Source organism: Pseudochaenichthys georgianus, chromosome 23 (genome assembly GCF_902827115.2).
Source record: "Pseudochaenichthys georgianus chromosome 23, fPseGeo1.2, whole genome shotgun sequence".
In the NCBI taxonomy this organism is placed as follows: Eukaryota; Metazoa; Chordata; class Actinopteri; order Perciformes; family Channichthyidae; genus Pseudochaenichthys; species Pseudochaenichthys georgianus.
Genome location: NC_047525.1, coordinates 791,507 through 801,503, shown reverse-complemented (window position 1 = coordinate 801,503; position 9,997 = coordinate 791,507). Strand labels below are relative to the sequence as shown.

Below are 9,997 nucleotides of genomic sequence, written 5' to 3'. Positions count from 1 at the left end.
GTGCCTCAGGTTAGTGAAATAACATCGTAATTATATTCTAAGATGATTACACCTGTTCATATTTCGTGATTTGCATCGTTTTTCACACAGATCATGGAGTTATGTATTTGAACACATTTCATCCCCAAAGATCCCGACCATCATGTTACTAACTTAGACCTCTGCTTTCAGGTGGCTGGGCTGATACTTGCCCATGTGGGGTTGTCTATTCAGTTAAATTTAACCTCAGAGCAGAGAGGCCCACGGGATTATGTGGATCTTTTGCTGTCGTGAAAACACTTTCCCAATGTCACTGTGTATGACCATTCAAGGGGCGGTGCATGGTAACCGTCGACAGCCAGAGACATTTCATCCTTTTCAAGGACGGTTAATGGAGCCTACTCCGGAGAACATGAAGCAGGCTTCAGAGGGCAAGCTTCATGTGAATATGCCATGGTTGAAACACCCCAAAGTTCCAACAGATGAAAATGGCCACCCTCTCACTGGTTCTTCGGAGCATTATGCACTGAGTGATGTATTCCACCAGGGGAACAGCAAAGATGAAAGGGATGTTCTCAGGAGGATAGGGCATGTGCCAGAGCTGGCGGGGCGCATAAACAGTCAATGTGCAGAACAACTGTTTTCAGGAATGAGAAAAAATATATATTTTTTAAACATGACAACACCCTCAACACACATATTTCTACAAAGAAATATACTACATCACTACAATGTGACGAGAAACAACAAAGCTAAAGAGCAATACAGAAACATCATCCCAGCAGATGTGGAAACGCAGCTTGATGCCAATGGGAGGATATCATTAGGTGAAGCATTTCTTAGAATCATCATGTTCTTGTTCTTTTATGTGGTTATCTGGAGATATCTACTAAAAACTAATATTATTTAATGTCAACAGCTCCTCCTTCACAAGTTGGGATGGCCACTGCATCTTCAGAACGCCACGGAGACGGTCAGGAGCAGCAGGAGTGTGAGTTATCTGCTTGATATTGAGAACTTGTATTCATACAAGTCATACTGTATAAAGACACACATTTTCTGTTGTTGATTTTTTATCAAGTGAATGATGCCAAGGACCAGGGAAACTTGAATTGTATCAACACAATTATGGCAAGCAAAGGTTGCTGGGGACAGGAGCTTCAGGAGGTTCAAAAAAAACAAGTAAAGTGAACTACTCAGCGGATTCAAAAATATTGTATATATGCTAAATATGATTTAAAATGCCGGTTTTCATTTTACTTTTTCTTCCTTTAGCTGGCACAGGTTCTGGACAAGACCCAAAGTCCAAAGACACATCTGGCCTGTGTGAGCAACATGGTTCTCACACGGTCAGATTTTGGAGTTTGGGTTTGGCTAATGACATGGATGGGATGGTAATCAGAGGGATCACGCTCTTTGTTTCTTGTACTTTTTCTAACTGATTTTGTTTTAATTGTTGGCATGTTTCATGTACTCTGTATTTTTCTGACTGTGTTTGTATTCTGCCAGATCCTGAACAGCTGTCTTCAAGTTATTGAGAAGGTATTGAAGCTGTTCTAAAATATGTAGATATATGTATAAAACATACTATATTATACCAAACAATTATAAGATATTACATTATGAAACTGCATCTGTTACAGAGAGTAGATGGCGTGTGTGCTGCCAACAGCCATGTTATAGCTGCCTGGTTTCCACCATCTTCCACCATCAATCCGATGCAACACCTGCCGGTATCTGGATCATGATTACCCATGTTGCTGCTCCATGTTCTCGTACCAACTCATTACTGAAGTCACATCAACACATCCAACGGCTTCTCCTTCCAGCGTGGGAACCTGGACACTCTGTGTGAGTAGTTCAGTCTTTGCTATTGTTTGTTTACTGTACAATGCAGTTTGCCATGCCGCAAATAGTGTTTCTATCTTTAAATTCAACGCTTCATTTAGTTGTATAATACTACAACTTTATAATATAACGTTTGTATGTCAAAGTATACCTGTTGATATTGGAACGTGTGATATTAACAGATACTGAGGCCACAAGCTAGGGAGATTGTCTTTCTAGATCCGCTCCGTGGCGCTGGCTGGAGAGATGATGGTCGCACCAAACCATTCAGGTCTGTTGGCGCACAGTTCCATCACATCCGGACAGTGGTAGTTCTGTTTTAGACCACTTGTCTATCTTTTTTTAATCTATGGCTCTGTTTTATTTGAACTAACATGGGATGCATTGTATTTAATAAAAGGCATTGAACAGAACCATAGATGCCACTTGACAGCGGGGCTGTTCTGTTTTACCCCTTAATGACTTTTTTTTTGGAAGTTCAAGTTTGTTCCTGTTCCAACAGTGTTCAAAGATTTTCTGCCTGATATTCGAGTACTTATAACGTTGAATTAAATTGTACTTATTCTTAACTTGCTTATGCATTGTGTTCACAGAAACCTTGCTCAGATCTTGTGCCCAGGGCATTGGGCAAGTCTTGGTGTGGATGATGTCCAGGTTAGATTTGTTAAAATTATTCTACTGAAGAGTATGATGTAATTGTCATTTTTGACACTTTTGACTTTTCACACTACAGGCCTACCAAGACAAGGGTTCTCCAACAACTGTGGGTTGTTTGTTTTGATGGTAAGATACTGGATATACAGTATACATATAGTAGTCCTATTTTTCTGTTTATAATAATGTATACAAATGTATAATGCTTTCAGCATGCTATGCACTCCATTATTGCTCATAGTTTGAGACATGCTGTGATTTATTTATATCCAAAACAACATTCACGGAGGAATATTATTTGTCAATGAACACCATAGCATCACAACAACCTAACATAATATAGTATTTCTTTATTTACAGTACGCATTTTACATTGTGGCCAGAGCCCAATTTGATTTCAATGAGGTATGTATAAATAAGGGTTTCATATTTCAGTTTTTCATTGATATCACTTGTGGATACAAGACTTTTCAGGACATGTGTTGTTGACTCATCTGGTTGTGTGCTTTTTATATTCCAAGACAAACATGCAGCAAATTAGGCACTGGTGGTGCCTAGTTCTCCTCAAAAACGTTCCCATGCCGTATGTTTCTTTCATTTTACAATTTACATTTGCATTCTTGAAACTATTTCTTACACTGTAACCTGACTATATCATTTGTAATGAATGTTTTTAATGTTTGACTTTCATTCACCAAGGTCTGAACAACAGAGGTCGCAAGACTGCAAGAGGCGACGGGAGGAAAAGGCAATGCAGGTGGAAGTTGTTGAATCACAAATGATAAAGTCTTGAAACAGTGTGAGTGTTAAACATATAACCTGTCTTTGTCAAATATATTTCAGGATGAAGAGGTTCCACAAAAGAAGCAGGCCATCATTTGAATGCGTCATGTGTGAGCGCTGCTGGGGGGGAGCTGTTACAATCTGTATTAGGTTCACTAATGCCTCAAAATGTAGTAGTTGTCAGAATCTGTCTGTTTTATGTTGTCCTGTCCCTGTCTCTGTGTTCAATAAAATTGAAAGTCCTGAATTCAAAGTGTTTCTTAAGTAAAAGAGTATAAGTATTATCAGCTAAATGTACTCGAAGTATCAAAAGTAGAAGTACATGCGGAATGGCTCTGTTCACAGTATTATATTACCATTGATATTATCCTGTCAATTCTATCAATTTGTCAATACGATAGCACTTTTTTAATATTTTTTAAAATACCGGTAGGAAATAATGTGATATGATTTCATTTATATCACATGTTTTTCAGTAAAAAGTGAGTAAATATACTCTGAATATTGCCTCTGAAATTAAAAAGTTAAAAAACAAATGAAGGCCCTTTCTTGAAGTCATAACAGAAATAATTGATGCAATTAACATGCAAATAGACATTAAAATATGCTTTGAAGGTTGTTAATGTGTTTCATTTGAGTTTTACATTTTTAAATGCTGTTGCCATGGCGACAGATCACTCGCCATCATCATTGGTATCATTATATATATATTATGTTAAAATAGTTAATACTCTGACGCTATGATTAACAGCACAGAACTGTGAAGCTCGTCACGTGCCTCAAAGGTTGAGAAGGAGGGGCTTAGGTTGAGAAGGACGGGCCGTTAGTCACGTGCCTCAAAGGTTGAGAAGGAGGAGCCTTGAGGTACTGCCGCTACTGTCAGATGAGGGCTTCTCGACGGAGGGCCGGTTTAGTCACGTGCCTTTTCCAAGGTTTGAGAAGGAGGGGCTTTTTCAGATTGAGAAGGAGGGGCCCGTTAGTCACGTGCCTCAAAGGTTGAGAAGGAGGAGCTTGACGTTCCGTGCCGCACTGCAGTGAGGGGCCTTCTCAGAAGGAGGGGCGTTAGTCACGTTGCCTTCAACGGTTGAGAAGGAGGAGCTTGAGGTACTGCGGCCACTGCAGTGAGGAGGGCTCTCCGTGTTAACGGGAGATCTTCTCCGCGAACGAGGCTTTCACTTAGGACCATCAACAAAATGACTTTTTACAATTAGAACAGATAACATTTTCTTTTAATAAATCGACAGCTTCTCGATCGTGTGAATGTGAAGCAAATTCACTAGAGCATACATTTATTGAACACACCTCTTTTTATTGCATTTTAATACTTTAAATTAGGGCTGTCAGTCGATTAAAATATTTAATCGCGATTAATCGCATGATTGTCCATAGTTAATCGCGATTAATCGCAAATTAATCGCACATTTTGATCTGTTCTAAATGTACCTTAGAGGAATATTTTTCAAGTTTTTAATACTCTTATCATCATATGAGTGGACAAATATGCTTTATGCTAATGTTTGTTATCATTTGAACAATGACAAATATTCTCATGAATATTAAACACAACAACCTCTGAACATTACAAATATTCGCCTCAATTCAACCTGGAACCAGTCTCATACAATACAAATGGGGGGTGGGTGTGTGTGTGTGTGTGTGTGTGTGTGTGTGTGTGTGTGTGTGTGTGTGTGTGTGTGTGTGTGTGTGTGTGTGTGTGTGTGTGTGTGTGTGTGTGTGTGTGTGTGTGTGTTGTGTGTGTGTGTGTGTGTGTGTGTGTGTGTGTTGTGTGTGTGTGTGTTGTATCGTGGAGCTATGTGCAACTCAAGGCATATGCTCGAACGGGAGCTGCCTGGACGCTGCAATCATGTTGCTGCAATCATGAGTGTACAATGTCCCGCTGTCTGCTTCCTGCATCAAGTCAAGTGCTCGGCGCAGTTGTGTGGATCGAGCGCTCCTCTGTTTTCATTGAAACAGCTTCTTTATATCCGTTAGCTGCAGCTAGCTAGGCACCCGATGCTAACAACAACAATGCACGTAAGGTCTCTCCCTCGCTCGCTCGGGCCACACATACACACACCCTCCCGGTCCTCTCGATGGCCAGTCGGTGCCTGCCGGTGAGCGTTGAAGTGTGGTCTGCCACAAGCGGGCGGCAGGAGCGGGGCTGTCAGCAGCATCAGTTTGTAGATGGTATTGAAACTCGATGCACTCTGAAACTACGGGGCGGCCGAGGAAAAAAATACACATGCGTTAATCGCGTTAAAATAATTAGTGGCGTTAATTCTTTTTTGCGTTAACGCGTTATTAACGCGTTAACTTGGACAAGCCCTACTTTAAAATACGTTTTATTAATATTTTTGATGGAAACATTTGCTTATTATTCCATACCTTCCAGGTCATGTGACCGATTCACTCAAAATCAATGTTGGGTCAAAGAACTACACTGGCTGCATAGGACACACCTCTTTTTATTGCATTTTAATACTTTAAATATTTTATATTAATAATTTGATGGAATAATTAGCTTATTTCTTCAATACCTTCCAGGTCATGTGACCTAATCACTCAAAATCAGTGCTGGGTCAAAGAACTACACTGGCTGCATAGGACACACCTCTTTTTATTGCATTTTAAAACTCTAAATATTTTATATTAATATTTTGATGGAAAAATGAGCTTATTGCTTCAATACCTTCCAGGTCATGTGACCAATTCACTCATAATCAATGTTGGGTCAAAGAACTACACTGGATGAATAGGACACACCTCTTTTTATTGCATTTGAATACTCTAAATATTTTTATATTAATATTTTGATGGAAAAATTAGCTTATTGCTTCAATACCTTCCAGGTCATGTGACCGATTTGCAAAACTGGACCCATGCAGGACTCTGCCCCAGAGGCTTTAAGTTGAAGCTTAACCCTTGTGAATCCCTTTTAAAAACGTTACTCTGAAAACACTAACGACAAAATGTCCGCATCTAAAAATACTGTAATAATGATATTATAGGCTATGTTAATATTGTTGTTCCACTTTCAATTTACATCTTTTAACCCAATTCAGTGCTGATCATAATTATCAAATGTTCATTCATTTTTATTTTTGTCGCTAGGGATTTGAAAGTCACTATTTTTATTACACATACACTTATTAAGAACATGTTTCCAAAAAACTCACATCTTTACCAAATGTCGTGCCATATTCTTAACACAATCAGAATGCTCGCAAAATTAAACAGTGTCATGGATTATACATTTCCTTAGGGAGGCATAAGGGTTAATGTGCTTATTTAATTAAATACTACAACCATCACAGTAGGATGTTAACATCATTTACTGTAATTGACCCAAGGATGGCAGATTGCTTAAAGTTGCATTGTAGTCTTACGATAAGAGATACAGTAATTAAATGAGATTTTTTACTTTTGTAATGTTTGTATTTAGGAAAATATGTCAGTGAAAGAGGGAGAGATGGACAGCACAGTATTAAGAAACAGTCTTACAGCGCACCTACGGGTGAGGAAGACGAGGACACAAGTCAGGATGACAGGGAAATAAGTAACGCACAGCCACAGTCTGAGATAGACCAACAAAGTACAGAGACAGCCACCAAAATGACAACAAAAATGAACGGAAAGGGACAAACAGGCAAGGACAAGAAAGGGCCAGAAAAGGATAAATAACGAAAAAGAAACAAACGTAAAACAGGGACAGAGCCTGTGGGGAAAGATGAAGATAAGAGCAATGAAGAAAAACAGTCTTACAGCGCACAGTGGGTCATTCTACAGAAAAGGTGGAATCTGGGTGATACAAATCTGCTGAAATATATTCCTTCTAAAAACATCTAAAACCTGTTAAATAGCAATAACTAACTCTTAACTTGACCACAACAAGTAGAGCTTAAAGTATTTTAATTATTTTTATACTTTATACAAAGCTTATTTGTATAGGAATGTCACTGGTGTTACGTGTTACCAGGAAGAAGAGTAACACCAGTGACGGTAACACCAGTGACAATTTGGAGAAAACACTACCATTTTAACAAAATGGCTGCCATGTGTCAGACCAAATATGGCTTCAGTCAATATCAAAATCGTTTAACTCTTCAATACAATACATTTTCCCATTCAAATGTTCACCCCTAGAGCTATGCAATGAGTAACACTCAGTAACAAAGTACAGAGACAGCCACCAAAATGACAATAAAATGAACAGAAAGTGCAAAGCAGGGACAAAAAAGTTCAAAATTGCCATGACAAGAAAACAATGGAACAAAATTAAACCTAAACATGGCAAAAAAAAACTCCGTCCCCCCTGGACTGATAACTTTTATCAGGAATTTTTGAAAAATAATCCATGCTGCACACTTGCTTTCCAGCATGTTAAAACAAATGATAGCCGTAAAAAGAATTCGCCATTTTTCTGTGCCTCTGAAAAATGCACATTTAATGAATGCAACGCTGTCTACAGTTTCTCAAAAAGTACAGGCCAAAATCAACGGATACAAACATCATTTTAAAAGTCATGTGCATTGGTGAAGTTATACACCATAAAGATCAAAGGCGATTTAGACCAGCAAAATACACAAGAAGAGGAACAATTTCCAAAGCCTTAACCAGTGGTGTCAGCAATTAATTTCACTATGTTAAGACAGACATAAGCAGAAGCCTCACCAAAGACGTGTTAAAGAAAATATCCTCTGAAGTGAAGAAAAGTGCAAGGCTCCACGATGACATGATGCTTGAACTCATGTTGAGTCAAAACATAATCAAGAGAGCAGCAGCAGTCATGTGCCAGTGTAGTTCTTTGACCCAGCACTGATTTTGAGTGAATCGGTCACATGACCTGGAAGGTATTGAAGAAATAAGCTAATTTTTCCATCAAGATATATATATAAAATATTTAGAGTGTTAAAATGCAATAAAAAGAGGTGTGTCCTATTCAGCCAGTGTAGTTCTTTGACCCAACATTTATTTTGAGTGAATCGGTCACATGACCTGGAAGGTAAGCAATATGCTCATTTTCGCATTAAAATATATATAAAAATATCTTAAGTATTAAAAGGGCTGTCAAACGATTACAATTTTTAATCAGATTAATCACAGTTTAAAAATTAATTAATCATGATTAATCACCATTCGAACTATGTCCAAAATATGCCATTTATTTATGTATATTGTTGTGGGAATGGAAAGATAAATGAAAGAAGGGATATATCCATTTAACATACAGTATGTATGTTTATTATAACTTTTTTCTGTGTGTCAAAATGAAAGACAGCCCACACACCTATCAATCATCAAACTGTGGGGTCTTAATTCATTAGTGTTGATTTCTATCAACGGGGGAGTACTTCAGGAAAGTCGACGGGGGGGAGTACTTCGTGACCACAGAGTGTGAACGTTGTGATCAGCTGTTTTAGCGCAGTTCTCCAGTGAAGGGGGGGAGTCTCCCTCCGCAGCCGGTTGGCGTAGTTTTGGCACAACTCCGTTGTACAGACCGACGTTAACAGCAGCCCTGTCTGTGCACACGGAGACCGACTCTGTCGTCCGGTGATCTAACCGCCTTCTGGAAAAGCTTCACAAGTACGTCGGTACGCAAATGCGCTTTGAGACACAAGTGACAGACAGTACGCATTTCAAATTACGCATTTCAGATTACGCACATAACCTGCGTACCAGTTAGTGCACCCCTGTACTACAGCAAAAGTATTCTCTGTCGGGACTTCCTGCAACAACACCACGCCGCTATCTTGATTCTGATTGGCCAGAAGACATTATCAAAGATGTTCTATTGAGAAGATCACTACGTGACAAAAGTTTTCAAAACCGTTTCTGGTCTTCGGTATTTCCAGACAAGTGGCTACTGAAATCAATCTTACTAACTGCTGTCTGTGCAATTTACTCCGCGCGAGTTGGCGGACTTTATTTTGCTTACTTTAACATCATCTTTCATGGTGGGGCTCAGCCATTTCTTGGTATGGGTGTAGCCCACCCCAGCCATACCCTGGCACTGCCACTGGTGGGATGTATGGGGCGGGCCATTCTGCACATGCGTTAAATGCGTTAAATAGTTTAACGCAATTAATTCAAAAAATTAATTACCGCCGTTAACGCGATAATTTTGACAGCATTAATTAAAATGCAATAAAAATAGGTGTGTCCTATGCAGCCAGTGTAGTTATTTTATCCAGCACTGATTTTGAGTCATTGGGTCACATGATCTAGAAGTTATTGAAGAAATATGCAAATGTTTCCATACAAATATTAAAACGTATTTAAAGTATTAAAATGCAATAAAAAGAGGTGTGTTCAACAAATGCACGCTCTAGCGTGGATTTGCTTCACATTCACTCGATCGGCAAGCTGTCGAGTTAATAAAAAGAAAAATGTTCTTGTGTAATTGAAAAGTCATTTGTTGATGGTCCCTAAGTGAAAGCCTCGTTTCGCGGAGAAGATCTCCCGTCGTAATGCAGTCAGCAGCAGGGAAACTGACGCTGCTGGCGGGTCCGCGAATGTCCGTCGAATATGCAACCGAAAACTAAATTCACCGCGGGGTCTAAATGAGACTACTAACTGTCATTACACCAAACATTAGTCAGTGAATGTCCGAAGTTTGTATGTTATAAAAATAGTGGCTTAACACGGACTGCATTTAATGCATTTCAGAGCATTGCCTTAGCTATTGACTTCTGCCGATTGCATTTCCACTTCAACTTTTGGAAAAATGTTGTTA

The 9,997-nt window shown here is 39.1% G+C and overlaps 1 protein-coding gene and 2 long non-coding RNA genes across 3 annotated transcripts in view; 2 read left to right on the top strand and 1 right to left on the bottom strand.

Annotated features, from left to right (window-relative positions):
* The first annotated feature begins 1,067 nt into the window (after positions 1–1,067).
* Positions 1,068–1,521, top strand: LOC117439256 (uncharacterized). The gene is made up of 3 exons (XR_004551138.2): positions 1,068–1,161; positions 1,255–1,373; positions 1,489–1,521. It is a non-coding gene; the product is annotated as an uncharacterized lncRNA (long non-coding RNA).
* Positions 1,522–2,023: 502 nt separating this feature from the next.
* On the top strand, positions 2,024–3,436 carry LOC139432979 (uncharacterized). Its single transcript, XR_011642549.1, has 7 exons — positions 2,024–2,098; positions 2,421–2,481; positions 2,561–2,610; positions 2,842–2,886; positions 3,003–3,064; positions 3,181–3,238; positions 3,325–3,436. It is a non-coding gene; the product is annotated as an uncharacterized lncRNA (long non-coding RNA).
* A 3,325-nt stretch (positions 3,437–6,761) lies between these two features.
* The window catches only part of LOC117439356 (unconventional myosin-XVB-like), a 16,339-nt gene continuing 13,103 nt past the window's right edge, over positions 6,762–9,997 (bottom strand). Inside the window, exon 15 of the mRNA XM_034075269.1 lies at positions 6,762–6,772. Coding sequence (XP_033931160.1) covers positions 6,762–6,772 — 11 coding nt within the window. The remainder of the gene's footprint in view (positions 6,773–9,997) is intronic.